The sequence below is a fragment of the Hemitrygon akajei genome, unplaced genomic scaffold, assembly GCF_048418815.1.
Source record: "Hemitrygon akajei unplaced genomic scaffold, sHemAka1.3 Scf000115, whole genome shotgun sequence".
In the NCBI taxonomy this organism is placed as follows: Eukaryota; Metazoa; Chordata; class Chondrichthyes; order Myliobatiformes; family Dasyatidae; genus Hemitrygon; species Hemitrygon akajei.
This window is the reverse complement of record NW_027332001.1, coordinates 226,904-247,203: the sequence shown is the minus strand read 5'-3', so window position 1 is coordinate 247,203 and position 20,300 is coordinate 226,904. Positions and strand designations below refer to the sequence as shown.

The window sequence follows — 20,300 nt, the reverse complement described above, 5'->3', positions numbered from 1 at the left end:
GCTAGCCTTATAATCTTCCAGATTCATATCACTACCTCGTTTTTGAACCTTTTGTAAGCTCTTCTTTTCTTCTTGACTAGATTTACAACAGCCTTTGTACATCACAGATCTTGTCCCCTACCATCCTTTCCCTGTCTCATTGGAACGCACCTTCTGAGAACCCCATGTAAATATCCCTTGAACATTTTCTACATTGCTTCGGTACTATTCTCTGACAACATCTGTTTCCAATTCATGCTTACAAGTTCCAACCTGATAGCCCCATAGTTCCCCTTTCTCCAATTAAAGGTTTCCCTAACTTAACTGACCCATACCTCTCTAAAGGTGTGGTAAAAGAGACAAAATTGTGATCACTATCTCCAAAATGCTCTGCCACTGAGAGACCTGACACCTGACCAGGTTCATTTCCCAATAGCAGATCAAGTACAACCTCTCCTCTTGTAGGCTTATCTACATATTGTGTCAGAAAACCTTCCTGAACACACCTAACAAACTCCACTCCATCTAAACCCCTCACTCTAGGGAGATACCAATCAATATTTGGGAAATTAAAATCTCACACCTCAACAACCCTGTTATTAAAACTCCTTTCCAGAATCTGTCTCCCTATCTGCTCCTCGATGTCCCTGTTACTGTTGGGTGGTCTATACAAAACACCCAGTAGTGTTATTGACCCCTTCCTGTTCCTAACTTCCACCCAGAGATGCCGTAGTGTCCTCCTTTTCTGTAGCCATGACACTACCTCTGATCAACAGTGCCACGTCCCCACCTCTTTTGCCTCCCTCCCTGTCCTTTCTGAAACAATTAAATTCTGGCACTCGAAGTAACCATTCCTGCCCCTGCACCATCCTAGTCTCTGTAATGGCCACAACATCATATCTCCGAGAGCTGATCCACACTCTAAGCTCATCCGCTTTATTCATCATACTCCTTGCATTAAAATAGACACATCTCAAACCATCGGACTGAGTGCCTCCCTTCTCTATCACCTGCGTATCCTCCTTTTCACACTGTCTCCAAATTCTCTCTATTTGTGAGCCAACCTCCCTCTCCTCCATCACATCAATTTGGTTCCCTCCCCCCAGCAATTCTAGTTTAAACTCTCCCCAGTAGCCTTAGCAAACCTTCCTGCCAGGATATTGGTCCTCCAGGGAATTCAAGTGCAACCCATCCTTTTTGTACAGGTCACACCTGCTCCAAAAGAGGTCCCAATGATCCAGAAATCTGAATCCCTGCCTCCTGCTCCAATCCCTCAGCCACGCATTCATCCTCCACCTCATCCTAATCTTATTCTCACTGTCACGTGGCACAGGCAGTAATTCCGAGATCACTACCTTTGAGGTCCTGCTTCCCAAATTACTTCCTAACACCCTGTACTCTGTTTTCAGGACCTCTTCCCTTTTCCTACCTATGTCACTGCTACCAATATGTACCACGACCTCTGGCTGTTCTCCCTCCCACTGCAGGATATCTTGGACGTGATCAGAAACATCCCAGACCTTGGCACCTATGAGGCAAACTAGCATCCGAGTTTCTTTCTTGCATCCACAGAATCATCTGTCTGACCCCCTGACTATAGTCCCCTATCTCTGCTGCCTTCCTCTTCCTTTTCCTGCCCTCCTGAGCCACAGGGCCAGACTCTGTGAGAGAGGCACTGACACTGATGCTCCCCAACCCATAGGCCACCCCCCTCCGACAGTACTCGAACAGGGGTACTTATTGTCAAGGGGTACAGCCACAGGGGTACTCTCTAGTACCTGCTTATTGCCCGTCCCTCTCCTGACTGTGACCCACTTTCTCGGTCTCCCGTGGCCCCGGAGTGACCACCTGCCTGTAACTCCTCTCTATCACCTCCTCACTCTCCCTGACCAGACGAAGGTCATCGAGCTGCATCTCCAGTTCCCTAACTCGGTCCCTCAGGAGCTGCAGCTCGACACACCGGGTGCAGATGTTGCCGTCCAGGAGGCTGGGAGTCTCCAGGATCTCCCACATCTGACACCGAGCACAGAAAACCAGCCTCACACACATACTCTCTGTCTGTATTGTAAACAGATAACCTACCTCGCCTCGACCCTTTATCGCCGAAGCCCCGTCGATCCAAAGCCTTCCTACTCTGTCTCCCGCTCCTCTGACGCTCGCTCTGTAAATCTGTCTTCATTTTAAACTCTTCTCGCTCTTCTCACTGGCCGACTTGCACAGTCGTGCTGAAGAAAAAAAATCAGTAATTGTGTTACTGATAAACACTGGGGATTTGTACCGTCTCCTGTCTCTCTGTGTCCTTCACCCTCACTCTCTCTCATCTCCAGGCTGATGGGTGTCGGTCTCACAGATTCTGGTGTCGAGGATCTCGCCTCCGCTCTCAGTACAAACCCATCACTGACGGAGCTGACCCTGAGTGAGAATAAACTGGGGGATTCAGGAGTGAAACTGGTGTCTGCGGCTCTGAGGAACCCGGAGTGTAAAATACAGAAACTGTGGTAAGTACCAGACTGTGGGAGATTGTGTTTACAGTCACTGGGTGTCTGACACTGAACATTAATGTGATCAGTAATTGTGTTACTGATAAACACTGGGGATTTGTACCGTCTCCTGTCTCTCTGTGTCCTTCACCCTCACTCTCTCTCATCTCCAGGCTGATGGGTGTCGGTCTCACAGATTCTGGTGCCGAGGATCTCGCCTCCGCTCTCAGTACAAACCCATCACTGACGGATCTGGACCTGAGTGTTAATAAATTGGGAGATTCAGGAGTGAAACTGGTGTCTGCGGCTCTGATGAACCCGGAGTGTAAAATACAGAAACTGGAGTAAGTACCAGACTGTGGGAGATTGTGTTTACAGTCACTGGGTGTCTGACACTGAACATTAATGTGATCAGTAATTGTGTTACTGATAAACACTGGGGATTTCTACCGTCTCCTGTCTCTCTGTGTCCTTCACCCTCACTCTCTCTCATCTCCAGGCTGTACTGTGTCGGTCTCACAGATTCTGGTGCCGAGGATCTCGTCTCCGCTCTCAGTACAAACCCATCCCTGACGGATCTGGACCTGGGATCAAACTCTCTGACAGACCGATCTGTCCCCGCTCTCCGCCGCCTCATACTGACCCACCCGAGTCTGAAGTGGATCCTGTGAGTGTTTGTGTTAATGTTCAATGTGATAAAATATCAGCGGATCCGCGGGTTTTCTGGTGATATTTGTCTGTGAGTGTTGTTGAAACATTAACCCCGGTCCCCTGTTACTGACACTGTTGTGTAATCTGTTTATTTCATCTTTATTCTCCCATCTGTTTCAGGCTGTACGGGAATCGGTTCAGTGAGACCGGGAGGAAGGAACTGAGACCTCTGCGGGGATTCAGACCCGGACTGACAGTGAACATCTGACTGTGTGAACATCCCCGCCCGCGGGATGGGGACATTTGGCCGACTCCCCGCCCTCCCCTTTAACTCCCGCCCTTACCTTTAACGGCCGCGCGCCGGGGCTGATTCCCAACGGTTTTAACGGAACCGGCTCGGGCCTCGCGCTGTGTGCGTCGCTCGCAGCGGTCCCGCAGTGACGCGTTTCCGCCTACTGTCCGGCGGGGCAGCTTCCGCCGGATGTGCGTGTTCGAGACTCCCCACGTGACACCCGGGGGAATTACCCGGACAGGAAGAGCCCGGGGTCCGGGGCTCAGTCTGGGACACCGGTGTCCCGGGGTGGGGGGGATGATCCCGGGAGAGAATCCTTTTGCTCCCTTTGCTGAGGACGGTGCATTCGGCAGCCTGGCCGATATAATGATGTTAAATTGACAAATCCCTCGGCAGTGACCCTGGATCTGCAGCGATCTCGGGCACGACCCTGAAGTGTGATTTTATAATCATCGGTTCCCCGATGCAGAGTGACGGTGAGAAACGGGACTGATTATTCAAACTGTCACTCGTTGTCGCCGGTCAGTTAATTGTGTGTGACTGTGAGTGAGTCGGGAGGAGCTTATTTATTCCCGCACGTCAGCAGCTCACACATTGTTTAATTTACATTTGTAAATTTACTCACACCCGGGACCAGACACAGAGTGAATCTCCCTCCACACAGTCCCGTCACACACACCCGGGGTCAGACACAGAGTGACTCTCCCTCCACACCGTCTCATCACACACTCCCGGGGTCAGACACAGAGTGAATTTCCCTCCACACCGTCCCATCACACACTCCCGGGGTCAGACACAGAGTGAATTTCCCTCCACACCGTCCCATCACACACTTGCAATGCCAAACACACAGTGAAGCTCCGTCTGCACCATTCCATCACTCAATTAATTCCACCCTGCAAAATCTCATTTCAGGGAAGCAGACACCATCAATTTGCGGGAGACTCCCGGAACTCCCGGGAGAGGTGGGATGTCTGCAATAGTGTAGCTCCTTAGCGGCCAGCCAGCTAGTTTAAATAGCGTTAGCTATGCTAATGAACGAATGACACCCATTAAACTCACCTCAACAGTGATTTAACCCCCCATGGGCAATAGAAAACACAATGTTGCAGACAGTGCAGCGAGCAACACTGTCATTATTCCTGACCCCTATTAGGCAGGGGAACACTTTAGTGTAGTCTGAGGTGAAGTACGTTTTATATTTTTTTACTCTGCCATGGCAGAGTATTCAATTCTCTCTCTCTCTCGTTCTCAAAAAAAAACGATTTGCGGGATCTTGTATATAATTCGCGGGCGTCAGGGAGCCGCTATCAATATCCGGGAGAGGTGGGATATCCGACGCTTCACTTGAAATGGCCGCTGGGGAGGGAGTGACGGCTTTGGTAGAAGTGAGCACAAGAGAGGGAGGGACGCGCTGATTTAAAATGGGCGAATCCTTGGTTAATGTGGCCGCCAGGGATGGAGTGAGCCACTGACTTACAATGGCCACTGTCGCACTCAGAATCTATGGCGAAGGAACATGCGGTGCCCATGGATACAATCCCGGGATCGAGTGTGTAATTGTTTGTAATAACAGTATTTTAATTTGTGTTTAATTTGTATTATATAGTTTTGCGTACTGTATATATATGTTAATTCTAATGATGTTGTCATTGAATAAACTAATGTATATATCTCAGATATTCACACATACACATATACATGTGGGTTTTGGGGAGGAGGGGTGAGGGGTTTGGGAGGAAGAGGAGTGACGGGACGAGGAGTGGACTGATGAGACGGTGAGCGTGGCGAAGTCACTGACTCAATAGGGGACGGAGAGGGGAGGGGCGAAAGTTCCTGTCACAAACTGGTGGCCGACGTGGAGAAGACAACGACGGGGTGAGGAGGAGTGAAACGACTGGAAGGGAGCGGGAGTGATGGGACGGGGAGAGAGGGGAAGTGATGGGACGGGAGGGAGTGGTCTGATTGGACAGGATGTGGGGTGTGGGGTAGTGACGTTTTCAATAGTGGGGGATGAATGGGTGGTGACATTCCCTTCACAAATAAGACGAGAAGCAAAAAAGTGGGGCGTCGGAAGGAGAAAGGGGGAGCGGGGGTCGGGGACGCGGTCAGGGCTGATGGGTCGGGGAGTTCATTGTCTCAACGAGGGAGAGGGGAGTGACTCACTCAACGGACGGGGGAGAAGGGATTGGGTGGGGGAGCGAAATTTCCCATCAGAAAATGTTCACCAAAATGTGGTGGATGGCGGGAGAAAGGGCAAGGGGCCAGAGAGGGGAAAGGGTGTCAGGAGTGACGGGGTGAGTACGGGAGTGACTCACTGGGTAACAGAGAGAGAGAAAGAGGGCAATGAGGAGAGGTGAAGATTGGCATCGCAACATGGCAGCCCCAACCAACATACGATGCAGAGCGTCGAGATGGCGGGGAGAGGAGAGCGAGGGGAGGTAGGGAAGGGGTTTGCGAGTGATGGGATGGGAAGGAGGGTGACAAGATGGTGAGTGTGAGGGAGTGGGAAGGAGGGTCTGTCTGTCACACAATGGCAGTCGGCAGAAGGTTAAATGGAGAGATGTGAGAGCGGGCACCGAGGGGAAGGAGAGGAGGGATGAGGAGTTGAGATTGAATAAACAGGGAGGGAAGTGAGTGGAAGGTGAGGAAAAGGGTTTGCCCCATTCTATGATGCGGGGAGAGCGGTTGTCAATGGTAACCATCACAAAATGGCCGCCAGCCAGGGTGAAATGGGCGGTGATAGAGGGGAGAGCGAGGGGACAGAGAGCGGAGTGTTTCAGGAGTGACGGGAGCCGAGGGTGGGAGAGGGCGGCTCGTAACAAGGGAGATGGAACTGCGGGGTTCCCACGGGGGAGGAATATGACTACGGGAAGAGGCTAGCATCGTTACCCTCCCCTCCCCTCCTCAGTCTCGAAAGTCCTGCTTTGACTTTTCTTTCGGGCTGAGCCTCAGATCGTTCGGCCCGAATCCTTCAGGCTGTCCCGTAGAGTAGGGGGACGTGTCGTCACTGGGGCCCGTCAAAGGCAGGAGTGGGCGCCGGCTTGCCGGAGAAGACGGAGGCGAGGTCTGGCGGTGCGGGCTGGTTGGCGTGGATCACCACCATTTTCTGCAGGGTGGGGGAGAGGGAGGGGTCAGATCGATGAGGGAAGAAAGATAAAGTGAGGAGAGGAGATGAGACCCTCTCAGTCCCCTCTGTCCCCTCTTCTCTCTCCATCTCTTCCCCCACCTCTCTCTCCTCACCCTATCCTCCTCGCCCCACCCTATCCTCTCTCCACCCCTCTTCACCCTATCCTCCTCCCCTCTTCCCACCCTATCCTCCTCTCTCCACCCCTTCCACCCTATCCTCCTCTCTCCACCCCTCTTCCCACCCTATCCTCCTCTCCCCACCCCATCATCCTCTCTCCACCCCTCTCCACCCTATCCTCCTCTCCCCACCCCATCATCCTCTCTCCACCCCTCTCCACCCTATCCTCCTCTCTCCACCCCTCTCCACCCTATCCTCCTTTCTCCACCCCTCTTCCCACCCTATCCTCCTCTCTCCACCCCTCTCCACCCTATCCTCCTCTCTCCACCCTTCCCACCCTATCCTCTCTCCACCCCTCCACCCTATCCTCCTCACCCCACCCCATCATCCTCTCTCCACCCTATCCTCCTCTCTCCTCCCCTCTCCCCACCCTATCCTCCTGTCTCCACCCCCTCCACCCATCCTCCTCTTTCCACCCCTCTCCCCACCCTTTTATTCCTTTTCTGCCCCCATCTCTCTCTACCCCTCCACTCTCTTGTTCCCTCCCCACGCTGTTCACCTCCCCCATCTCTTGTCACCATGCCCCATCCCTCGCCGCCCACACACACACACACACACACACACCCCGTGCACAGGAAGATCCCACTCACCACCGGAGGCTGTGCGGCGCAGCACTCGAGGTCCCTGCAGTTGGCGATGGCCGTGAGGACGGACATCACCAGCGAGACCAGGCAGTTGACCAGCAAGATCACCGTGATCCCGCTGACAAACCTCTGCGAGATTCGGTGTTTGGCGGAGGGACAGAGCGGAGGGAGCATGGGAGGGGGGAGAGAGCCAGACGGAAAGAGAGGAGTGGAGGGTGGGGGGGGGGAGACAAAGAGAAATGGGGTGAGAGACAGAGAGGAGAGAGAGAGAGGGAGGGAGGGGCATAGGTGGAGATGGCCGGGGAAGAGAGAGGGGTGAGGGAGAGTGGGTATTGGGGTAGGCGGAGGTGGAGAGACCCAGACGGGGAGGAAGAGAAGGGGGGCAATGGGTGAGGAAGAGAGGGGGTGAGTGGGAGAGAGATGGGGGTAGGGAAGGGGGAGAATGAAGAGAGGTGGCAGAGGACAGTTGATCGAGGGAGAGACATGAGAGTCAGATGGGGGAGAGAGAGGTGAGAGGCAGGAGATGAGAGAGGTCGGACAGGGAAGGCAGAGAAGGGTGGAAAACAGAGAGGGGCAGAGACAGAGAGAGTGAGACATGGACAGGGTGAGAGGCGGAGAGGGGTGAAAGAGGGAGAGGGGTGAGAGACGGAGAACTTTAGCCTTCGATTCACGGAACACACCAAGTTTTGGTTTATAACCATATAACAATTAATGCATGGAAACAGGCCATCTCGGCCCTTCTAGTCCGTGCCGAACGCTTACTCTCACCTAGTCCCACCGACCTACACTCAATCCATATCCCTCTATTCCTTTCCTGTCCATTTTTTTAATGACAAAATCGAACCTGCCTCTACCACTTTTACTGGAAGCTGCTACCACTCTCTGAGTAAAGAAATTCCATCTCGTGTTGCCCCTAAACTTTTGCCCCCTAACTCTCAACTCATGTCCTCTTGTCTGAATCTCCCCTACTCTCAATGGAAAAAGCCAATCCACGTCAACTCTACCCCCCTATAATTTTAAATATCTCTATCAAGTCCCCCCTCAACCTTCTACGCTCCAAAGAATAAAGACCTAACTTGTTCAGCCTTTCCCTGTAACTTAGGTGATGAAACCCAGGTGACATTCTAGTAAATCTCCTCTGTACTCTCTCTATTTTGTTGACATCTTTCCAATAATTCGGTGACCGGAACTGTACACAATACTCCAAATTCTGGCCTCACCAATGCCTTGTACAATTTTAACATTACATCCCAACTCCTATACTCAATGCTCTGATTTATAAAGGCCAGCCTACCAAAAGCATTCTTCACCACCCTATCCACATGAGATTCCACCTTCAGGGAACTATGTACCATTATTCCTAGATTCCTAGATTTTCCTAGATTTATGGTTCCCTGGAAGTGGGGTCACAGGCAGACGGGGCGGTGAAGGCGGCGTTTGGCATGACCGCCATTGTCGGACAGGGCACCATGTACCGGAGGCGGGAGCTCACAGGGATTTACGAGGGTGTCGCCGGGACTCGAGGGGCTGAGTTATGGAGAGAGGTCGGGCAGGTAGGGACTTCATTCCCTGGAGCGTAGGGGGGAATCTTGAATCATAGGGCACAGGTTTTAGAGATTTAATAGGGGACCCGATGGGAAAATTTTTCACACAGAGGGTGGTCCGTCTGTGGAAGGAACTGCCAGAGGAAGTGGTCTGGACAGGTACATTAACGACACTCGGACAGGGACACGGATAGGAAAGGTCTGGAGGGATACGGGTGGTCCGTCTGTGGAAGGAGCTGCCGGAGGAAGTGGTCGGGGCAGGTACATTAACGACACTCGGACAGGGACACGGTTAGGAAAGGTTTAGAGGGATACGGGTGGGTCCGTCTGTGGAAGGAACTGCCAGAGGAAGTGGTCGAGGCAGGTACATTAACGACACTCGGACAGGGACACTGATAGGAAAGGTTTAGAGGGATACGGGTGGTCCGTCTGTGGAAGGAGCTGCCGGAGGAAGTGGTCGAGGCAGGTACATTAACGACACTCGGACAGGGACACGGATAGGAAAGGTTTAGAGGGATACGAGTGGTCCGTCTGTGGAAGGAGCTGCCGGAGGAAGTGATCGGGGCAGGTACATTAACGACACTCGGACAGGGACACTGATAGGAACGGTTTAGAGGGATACGGGTTGTCGGTCTGAGGAAGGAGCTGCCGGAGGAAGCGGTCGAGGCGGGTACATTAACGACACTCGGACAGGGACACGGATAGGAAAGGTTTAGAGGGGTACGGGTGGTCCGTCTGTGGAAGGAACTGTCGGAGGAAGTGGTCTGGGCAGGTACATTAACGACACTCGGACAGGGACACGGATAGGAAAGGTTTAGAGGGATACGGGTGGACCGTCTGTGGAAGGAGCTGCCAGAGGAAGTGGTCGGGGCAGGTACATTAACGACACTCGGACAGGGACACGGATAGGAAAGGTTTAGAGGGATACGGGTGGGTCCGTCTGTGGAAGGAACTGCCAGAGGACGTGATCGAGGCAGGTACATTAACGACACTCAGACAGGGACATGGATAGGAAAGATTTAGAGGGATACGGGTGGGTCCGTCTGTGGAAGGAGCTGCCAGAGGAAGTGGTCGAGGCAGGTACATTAACGACACTCGGACAGGGACACGGATAGGAAAGGTTTAGAGGGATACGGGTGGTCCGTCTGTTGAAGGAGCTGCAGGAGGAAGTGGTCGAGGCAGGTACATTAACGACACTCGGACAGGGACACGGATAGGAAAGGTTTAGAGGGATACGGGTGGGTCCGTCTGTGGAAGGAACTGCCAGAGGAAGTGATCGAGGCAGGTACATTAACGACACTCAGACAGGGACATGGATAGGAAAGATTTAGAAGGATACGGGTGGGTCCGTCTGTGGAAGGAACTGCCAGAGGAAGTGATCGAGGCAGGTACATTAACGACACTCAGACAGGGACATGGATAGGAACGATTTAGAGGGATACGGGTGGTCCGTCTGTGGAAGGAGCTGCCGGAGAAAGTGGTCTGAGCAGGTACATTAACGACACTCAGACAGGGACACGGATAGGAAAGGTTTAGAGGGATACGGGTGGTCCGTCTGTGGAAGGAGCTGCCGGAAGAAGTGGTCTGGGCAGGTACATTAACGACACTCAGACAGGGACACGGATAGGAAAGGTTTAGAGGGATACGGGTGGTCCGTCTGTGGAAGGAGCTGCCGGAGGAAGTGGTCTGGGCAGGTACATTAACGACACTCAGACAGGGACACGGATAGGAAAGGTTTAGAGGGATACGGGTGGTCCGTCTGTGGAAGGAGCTGCCGGAGGAAGTGGTCGAGGCAGGTCCATTAACGACACTCGGACAGGGACACGGATAGGAAAGGTTTAGAGGGATACGGGTGGGTCCGTCTGTGGAAGGAGCTGCCAGAGGAAGTGGTCGAGGCAGGTACATTAACGACACTCGGACAGGGACACGGATAGGAAAGGTTTAGAGGGATACGGGTGGTCCGTCTGTTGAAGGAGCTGCCAGAGGAATTGGTCGAGGCAGGTACATTAACGACACTCGGACAGGGACACGGATAGGAAAGGTTTAGAGGGATACGGGTGGTCCGTCTGTTGAAGGAGCTGCAGGAGGAAGTGGTCTGGGCAGGTACATTAACGACACTCAGACAGGGACACGGATAGGAAAGGTTTAGAGGGATACGGGTGGGTCCGTCTGTGGAAGGAGCTGCCGGAGGAAGTGGTCGAGGCAGGTCCATTAACGACACTCGGACAGGGACACGGATAGGAAAGGTTTAGAGGGATACGGGTGGGTCCGTCTGTGGAAGGAGCTGCCAGAGGAAGTGGTCGAGGCAGGTACATTAACGACACTCGGACAGGGACACGGATAGGAAAGGTTTAGAGGGATACGGGTGGTCCGTCTGTTGAAGGAGCTGCCAGAGGAAGTGGTCGAGGCAGGTACATTAACGACACTCGGACAGGGACACGGATAGGAAAGGTTTAGAGGGATACGGGTGGTCCGTCTGTTGAAGGAGCTGCAGGAGGAAGTGGTCTGGGCAGGTACATTAACGACACTCAGACAGGGACACGGATAGGAAAGGTTTAGAGGGATACGGGTGGGTCCGTCTGTGGAAGGAGCTGCCGGAGGAAGTGGTCGGGGCAGGTACATTAACGACACTCGGACAGGGACATGGATAGGAAAGGTTTAGAGGGATACGGGTGGGTCCGTCTGTGGAAGGAACTGCCGGAGGAAGTGGTCGAGGCAGGTACATTAACGACACTCGGACAGGGACACGGATAGGAAAGATTTAGAAGGATACGGGTGGGTCCGTCTGTGGAAGGAACTGCCAGAGGAAGTGATCGAGGCAGGTACATTAACGACACTCAGACAGGGACATGGATAGGAAAGATTTAGAGGGATACGGGTGGTCCGTCTGTGGAAGGAGCTGCCGGAGGAAGTGGTCTGGGCAGGTACATTAACGACACTCAGACAGGGACACGGATAGGAAAGGTTTAGAGGGATACGGCTGGTCCGTCTGTGGAAGGAGCTGCCGGAGGAAGTGGTCGAGGCAGGTCCATTAACGACACTCGGACAGGGACACGGATAGGAAAGGTTTAGAGGGATACGGGTGGGTCCGTCTGTGGAAGGAGCTGCCAGAGGAAGTGGTCGAGGCAGGTACATTAACGACACTCGGACAGGGACACTGATAGGAAAGGTTTAGAGGGATACGGGTGGTCCGTCTGTTGAAGGAGCTGCAGGAGGAAGTGGTCGAGGCAGGTACATTAACGACACTCGGACAGGGACACGGATAGGAAAGGTTCAGAGGGATACGGGTGGTCCGTCTGTGGAAGGAGCTGACGGAGGAAGTGTTCGAGTCAGGTACATTAACGACACTCGGACAGGGACACGGATAGGAAAGGTTTAGAGGGATACGGGTGGGTCCGTCTGTGGAAGGAACTGCCAGAGGAAGTGATCGAGGCAGGTACATTAACGACACTCGGACAGGGACACGGATAGGAAAGATTTAGAGGGATACGTGTGGTCCGTCTGTGGAAGGAGCTGCCGGAGGAAGTGGTCGAGGCAGGTCCATTAACGACACTAGGACAGGGACACGGATAGGAAAGATTTAGAGGGATACGTGTGGTCCGTCTGTGGAAGGAGCTGCCGGAGGAAGTGGTCGAGGCAGGTACATTAACGACACTCGGACAGGGACACCGATAGGAAAGGTTTAGAGGGGTACGGGTGGTCCGTCTGTGGAAGGAACTGTCGGAGGAAGTGGTCTGGGCAGGTACATTAACGACACTCGGACAGGGACACGGATAGGAAAGGTTTAGAGGGATACGGGTGGACCGTCTGTGGAAGGAGCTGCCAGAGGAAGTGGTCGGGGCAGGTACATTAACGACACTCGGACAGGGACACGGATAGGAAAGGTTTAGAGGGATACGGGTGGGTCCGTCTGTGGAAGGAACTGCCAGAGGACGTGATCGAGGCAGGTACATTAACGACACTCAGACAGGGACATGGATAGGAAAGATTTAGAGGGATACGGGTGGGTCAATCTGTGGAAGGAGCTGCCAGAGGAAGTGGTCGAGGCAGGTACATTAACGACACTCGGACAGGGACACGGATAGGAAAGGTTTAGAGGGATACGGGTGGTCCGTCTGTTGAAGGAGCTGCAGGAGGAAGTGGTCGAGGCAGGTACATTAACGACACTCGGACAGGGACACGGATAGGAAAGGTTTAGAGGGATACGGGTGGGTCCGTCTGTGGAAGGAACTGCCAGAGGAAGTGATCGAGGCAGGTACATTAACGACACTCAGACAGGGACATGGATAGGAAAGATTTAGAAGGATACGGGTGGGTCCGTCTGTGGAAGGAACTGCCAGAGGAAGTGATCGAGGCAGGTACATTAACGACACTCAGACAGGGACACGGATAGGAAAGGTTTAGAGGGATACGGGTGGTCCGTCTGTGGAAGGAGCTGCCGGAAGAAGTGGTCTGGGCAGGTACATTAACGACACTCAGACAGGGACACGGATAGGAAAGGTTTAGAGGGATACGGGTGGTCCGTCTGTGGAAGGAGCTGCCGGAGGAAGTGGTCTGGGCAGGTACATTAACGACACTCAGACAGGGACACGGATAGGAAAGGTTTAGAGGGATACGGGTGGTCCGTCTGTGGAAGGAGCTGCCGGAGGAAGTGGTCGAGGCAGGTCCATTAACGACACTCGGACAGGGACACGGATAGGAAAGGTTTAGAGGGATACGGGTGGGTCCGTCTGTGGAAGGAGCTGCCAGAGGAAGTGGTCGAGGCAGGTACATTAACGACACTCGGACAGGGACACGGATAGGAAAGGTTTAGAGGGATACGGGTGGTCCGTCTGTTGAAGGAGCTGCCAGAGGAATTGGTCGAGGCAGGTACATTAACGACACTCGGACAGGGACACGGATAGGAAAGGTTTAGAGGGATACGGGTGGTCCGTCTGTTGAAGGAGCTGCAGGAGGAAGTGGTCTGGGCAGGTACATTAACGACACTCAGACAGGGACACGGATAGGAAAGGTTTAGAGGGATACGGGTGGGTCCGTCTGTGGAAGGAGCTGCCGGAGGAAGTGGTCGAGGCAGGTCCATTAACGACACTCGGACAGGGACACGGATAGGAAAGGTTTAGAGGGATACGGGTGGGTCCGTCTGTGGAAGGAGCTGCCAGAGGAAGTGGTCGAGGCAGGTACATTAACGACACTCGGACAGGGACACGGATAGGAAAGGTTTAGAGGGATACGGGTGGTCCGTCTGTTGAAGGAGCTGCCAGAGGAAGTGGTCGAGGCAGGTACATTAACGACACTCGGACAGGGACACGGATAGGAAAGGTTTAGAGGGATACGGGTGGTCGGTCTGTTGAAGGAGCTGCAGGAGGAAGTGGTCTGGGCAGGTACATTAACGACACTCAGACAGGGACACGGATAGGAAAGGTTTAGAGGGATACGGGTGGGTCCGTCTGTGGAAGGAGCTGCCGGAGGAAGTGGTCGGGGCAGGTACATTAACGACACTCGGACAGGGACATGGATAGGAAAGGTTTAGAGGGATACGGGTGGGTCCGTCTGTGGAAGGAACTGCCGGAGGAAGTGGTCGAGGCAGGTACATTAACGACACTCGGACAGGGACACGGATAGGAAAGATTTAGAAGGATACGGGTGGGTCCGTCTGTGGAAGGAACTGCCAGAGGAAGTGATCGAGGCAGGTACATTAACGACACTCAGACAGGGACATGGATAGGAAAGATTTAGAGGGATACGGGTGGTCCGTCTGTGGAAGGAGCTGCCGGAGGAAGTGGTCTGGGCAGGTACATTAACGACACTCAGACAGGGACACGGATAGGAAAGGTTTAGAGGGATACGGCTGGTCCGTCTGTGGAAGGAGCTGCCGGAGGAAGTGGTCGAGGCAGGTCCATTAACGACACTCGGACAGGGACACGGATAGGAAAGGTTTAGAGGGATACGGGTGGGTCCGTCTGTGGAAGGAGCTGCCAGAGGAAGTGGTCGAGGCAGGTACATTAACGACACTCGGACAGGGACACTGATAGGAAAGGTTTAGAGGGATACGGGTGGTCCGTCTGTTGAAGGAGCTGCAGGAGGAAGTGGTCGAGGCAGGTACATTAACGACACTCGGACAGGGACACGGATAGGAAAGGTTCAGAGGGATACGGGTGGTCCGTCTGTGGAAGGAGCTGACGGAGGAAGTGTTCGAGTCAGGTACATTAACGACACTCGGACAGGGACACGGATAGGAAAGGTTTAGAGGGATACGGGTGGGTCCGTCTGTGGAAGGAACTGCCAGAGGAAGTGATCGAGGCAGGTACATTAACGACACTCGGACAGGGACACGGATAGGAAAGATTTAGAGGGATACGTGTGGTCCGTCTGTGGAAGGAGCTGCCGGAGGAAGTGGTCGAGGCAGGTCCATTAACGACACTAGGACAGGGACACGGATAGGAAAGATTTAGAGGGATACGTGTGGTCCGTCTGTGGAAGGAGCTGCCGGAGGAAGTGGTCGAGGCAGGTACATTAACGACACTCGGACAGGGACACCGATAGGAAAGATTTAGAGGGATACGTGTGGTCCGTCTGTGGAAGGAGCTGCCGGAGGAAGTGGTCGAGGCAGGTACATTAACGAAACTCGGACAGGGACACGGATAGGAAAGTTTTAGAGGGATACGGATGGGCCGTCTGTGGAAGGAGCTGCCGGAGGAAGTCGTCGAGGTAGGTACATTAACGACACTCGGACAGGGACACGGATAGGAAAGGTTTAGAGGGATACGGGTGGTCCGTCTGTGGAAGAGGCTGCCGGAGGAAGTGGTCGAGTCAGGTACATTAACGACACTCGGACAGGGACACGGATAGGAAAGGTCTGGAGGGATACGGGTGGTCCGTCTGTGGAAGGAGCTGCCGGAGGAAGTGGTCGGGGCAGGTACATTAACGACACTCGGACAGGGACACGGATAGGAAAGGTTTAGAGGGATACGGGTGGGTCCGTCTGTGGAAGGAACTGCCAGAGGAAGTGATCGAGGCAGGTACATTAACGACACTCGGACAGGGACACTGATAGGAAAGGTTTAGAGGGATACGGGTGGTCCGTCTGTGGAAGGAGCTGCCGGAGGAAGTGGTCGAGGCAGGTACATTAACGACACTCGGACAGGGACACGGATAGGAAAGGTTTAGAGGGATACGAGTGGTCCGTCTGTGGAAGGAGCTGCCGGAGGAAGTGATCGGGGCAGGTACATTAACGACACTCGGACAGGGACACGGATAGGAAAGATTTAGAGGGATACGTGTGGTCCGTCTGTGGAAGGAGCTGCCGGAGGAAGTGGTCGAGGCAGGTACATTAACGACACTCGGACAGGGACACGGATAGGAAAGGTTTAGATGGATACGGGTGGTCCGTCTGTGGAAGGAGCTGCCGGAGGAAGTGGTCGAGGCAGGTACATTAACGACACTCGGACAGGGACACGGATAGGAAAGGTTTAGAGGGATACGAGTGGTCCGTCTGTGGAAGGAGCTGCCGGAGGAAGTGGTCTTGGCAGGTACATTAACGACACTCGGACAGGGACACGGATAGGAAAGGTTTAGAGGGATACGGGTGGTCCGTCTGTGGAAGGAGCTGCCAGAGGAAGTGGTCGGGGCAGGTACATTAACGACACTCGGACAGGGACACGGATAGGAAAGGTTTAGAGGGATACGGGTGGGTCCGTCTGTGGAAGGAACTGCCAGAGGAAGTGATCGAGGCAGGTACATTAACGACACTCAGACAGGGACATGGATAGGAAAGATTTAGAGGGATACGTGTGGTCCGTCTGTGGAAGGAGCTGCCGAAGGAAGTGGTCTGGGCAGGTACATTAACGACACTCAGACAGGGACACGGATAGGAAAGGTTTAGAGGGATACGGGTGGTCCGTCTGTGGAAGGAGCTGCCGGAGGAAGTGGTCGAGGCAGGTACATTAACGACACTCGGACAGGGACACCGATAGGAAAGATTTAGAGGGATACGGGTGGTCCGTCTGTGGAAGGAGCTGCCGGAGGAAGTGGTCGAGGCAGGTCCATTAACGACACTCGGACAGGGACACGGATAGGAAAGATTTAGAGGGATACTTGTGGTCCGTCTGTGGAAGGAGCTGCCGGAGGAAGTGGTCGAGGCAGGTCCATTAACGACACTCGGACAGGGACACGGATAGGAAAGATTTAGAGGGATACCTGTGGTCCGTCTGTGGAAGGAGCTGCCGGAGGAAGTGGTCGAGGCAGGTACATTAACGACACTCGGACAGGGACACGGATAGGAAAGGTTTAGAGGGATACGGTTGGTCCGTCTGTGGAAGGAGCTGCCGGAGGAAGTGGTCGAGGCAGGTACATTAACGACACTCGGACAGGGACACGGATAGGAAAGGTTTAGAGGGATACGAGTGGTCCGTCTGTGGAAGAGGCTGCCGGAGGAAGTGGTCGAGTCAGGTACATTAACGACACTCGGACAGGGACACGGATAGGAAAGGTTTAGAGGGATACGGGTGGACTGTCTGTGGAAGGAGCTGCCGGAGGAAGTGGTCGAGGCAGGTCCATTAACGACACTCGGACAGGGACACGGATAGGAAAGGTTTAGAGGGATACGGGTGGTCCGTCTGTGGAAGGAGCTGCCGGAGGAAGTGGTCGAGGCAGGTACATTAACGACACTCGGACAGGGACACGGATAGGAAAGGTTTAGAGGGATACGGATGGTCCGTCTGTGGAAGGAGCTGCCAGAGGAAGTGGTCGGGGCAGGTACATTAACGACACTCGGACAGGGACACGGATAGGAAAGGTTTAGAGGGATACGGGTGGGTCCGTCTGTGGAAGGAACTGCCAGAGGAAGTGATCGAGGCAGGTACATTAACGACACTCAGACAGGGACATGGATAGGAAAGATTTAGAGGGATACGTGTGGTCCGTCTGTGGAAGGAGCTGCCGAAGGAAGTGGTCTGGGCAGGTACATTAACGACACTCAGACAGGGACACGGATAGGAAAGGTTTAGAGGGATACGGGTGGTCCGTCTGTGGAAGGAGCTGCCGGAGGAAGTGGTCGAGGCAGGTACATTAACGACACTCGGACAGGGACACCGATAGGAAAGATTTAGAGGGATACGGGTGGTCCGTCTGTGGAAGGAGCTGCCGGAGGAAGTGGTCGAGGCAGGTCCATTAACGACACTCGGACAGGGACACGGATAGGAAAGATTTAGAGGGATACTTGTGGTCCGTCTGTGGAAGGAGCTGCCGGAGGAAGTGGTCGAGGCAGGTCCATTAACGACACTCGGACAGGGACACGGATAGGAAAGATTTAGAGGGATACCTGTGGTCCGTCTGTGGAAGGAGATGCCGGAGGAAGTGGTCGAGGCAGGTACATTAACGACACTCGGACAGGGACACGGATAGGAAAGGTTTAGAGGGATACGGGTGGTCCGTCTGTGGAAGGAGCTGCCGGAGGAAGTGGTCGAGGCAGGTACATTAACGACACTCGGACAGGGACACGGATAGGAAAGGTTTAGAGGGATACGAGTGGTCCGTCTGTGGAAGAGGCTGCCGGAGGAAGTGGTCGAGTCAGGTACATTAACGACACTCGGACAGGGACACGGATAGGAAAGGTTTAGAGGGATACGGGTGGACTGTCTGTGGAAGGAGCTGCCGGAGGAAGTGGTCGAGGCAGGTCCATTAACGACACTCGGACAGGGACACGGATAGGAAAGGTTTAGAGGGATACGGGTGGTCCGTCTGTGGAAGGAGCTGCCGGAGGAAGTGGTCGAGGCAGGTACATTAACGACACTCGGACAGGGACAAGGATAGGAAAGGTTTAGAGGGATACGAGTGGTCCGTCTGTGGAAGGAGCTGCCGGAGGAAGTGGTCGGGGCAGGTACATTAACGACACTCGGACAGGGACACGGATAGGGAAGGTTTAGAGGGATACGGGTGGTCCGTCTGTGGAAGGAGCTGCCGGAGGAAGTGGTCGAGGCAGGTACATTAACGACACTCGGACAGGGACACGGATAGGAAAGGTTTAGAGGGATACGGGTGGTCCGTCTGTGGAAGGAGCTGCCAGAGGAAGTGGTCGGGGCAGGTACATTAACGACACTCGGACAGGGACACGGATAGGAAAGGTTTAGAGGGATACGGGTGGGTCCGTCTGTGGAAGAGGCTGCCGGAGGAAGTGGTCGAGTCAGGTACATTAACGACACTCGGACAGGGACACGGATAGGAAAGGTTTAGAGGGATACGGGTGGACTGTCTGTGGAAGGAGCTGCCGGAGGAAGTGGTCGAGGCAGGTACATTAACGACACTCGGACAGGGACACGGATAGGAAAGGTTTAGAGGGATACGGGTGGTCCGTCTTTGGAAGGAGCTGCCGGAGGAAGTGGTCGGGGCAGGTACATTAACGACACTCGGACAGGGACACGGATAGGAAAGGTTTAGAGGGATACGGGTGGTCCGTCTGTGGAAGGAGCTGCTTGAGGAAGTGGTCGGGGCAGGTACATTAACGACACTCGGACAGGGACACGGATAGGAAAGGTTTAGAGGGATACGGGTGGGTCCGTCTGTGGAAGGAACTGCCAGAGGAAGTGATCGGGGCAGGTACATTAACGACACTCGGACAGGGACATGGATAGGAAAGGTTTAGAGGGATACGGGTGGTCCGTCTGTGGAAGGTGCTGCCGGAGGAAGTGGTCGAGGCAGGTCCATTAACGACACTCGGACAGGGACACGGATAGGAAAGATTTAGAGGGATACGTGTGGTCCGTCTGTGGAAGGAGCTGCCGGAGGAAGTGGTCGAGGCAGGTCCATTAACGACACTCGGACAGGGACACGGATAGGAAAGATTTAGAGGGATACGTGTGGTCCGTCTGTGGAAGGAGCTGCCGGAGGAAGTGGTCGAGGCAGGTACATTAACGACACTCGGACAGGGACACGGATAGGAAAGGTTTAGATGGATACGGGTGGTCCGTCTGTGGAAGGAGCTGCCGGAGGAAGTGGTCGAGGCAGGTACATTAACGACACTCGGACAGGGACACGGATAGGAAAGGTTTAGAGGGATACGAGTGGTCCGTCTGTGGAAGGAGCTGCCGGAGGAAGTGGTCGGGGCAGGTACATTAACGACACTCGGACAGGGACACGGATAGGAAAGGTTTAGAGGGATACGGGTGGTCCGTCTGTGGAAGGAGCTGCCAGAGGAAGTGGTCGGGGCAGGTACATTAACGACACTCGGACAGGGACACGGATAGGAAAGGTTTAGAGGGATACGGGTGGGTCCGTCTGTGGAAGGAACTGCCAGAGGAAGTGATCGAGGCAGGTACATTAACGACACTCAGACAGGGACACGGATAGGAAAGATTTAGAGGGATACGTGTGGTCCGTCTGTGGAAGGAGCTGCCGAAGGAAGTGGTCTGGGCAGGTACATTAACGACACTCAGACAGGGACACGGATAGGAAAGGTTTAGAGGGATA

At 54.0% G+C, this 20,300-nt stretch overlaps 1 protein-coding gene across 1 annotated transcript; it reads left to right on the top strand.

Moving 5' to 3' along the window:
- Positions 1–2,310: 2,310 nt before the first annotated feature.
- LOC140723497 (ribonuclease inhibitor-like) lies at positions 2,311–5,080 on the top strand. The gene is made up of 4 exons (XM_073038063.1): positions 2,311–2,477; positions 2,633–2,803; positions 2,959–3,126; positions 3,291–5,080. Exons 1-4 carry the CDS (start codon positions 2,311–2,313, stop codon positions 3,376–3,378), a joined length of 594 nt encoding a protein of 197 aa, XP_072894164.1. The 3' UTR covers positions 3,379–5,080.
- The last annotated feature ends 15,220 nt before the right edge of the window (positions 5,081–20,300 follow it).

What these genes read in the sequence shown, in the direction of transcription:
- LOC140723497 (XM_073038063.1), top strand. Translation starts at nt 2,311, where the DNA reads ATGGGTGTCGGTCTCACAGATTCTGGTGTCGAGGATCTCGCCTCCGCT. An exon ending in TGTAAAATACAGAAACTGGA is followed by an intron (nt 2,804 to 2,958) that starts GTAAGTACCAGA and finishes TCTCATCTCCAG; the next exon opens with GCTGTACTGTGTCGGTCTCA. An exon ending in CCGAGTCTGAAGTGGATCCT is followed by an intron (nt 3,127 to 3,290) that starts GTGAGTGTTTGT and finishes CATCTGTTTCAG; the next exon opens with GCTGTACGGGAATCGGTTCA.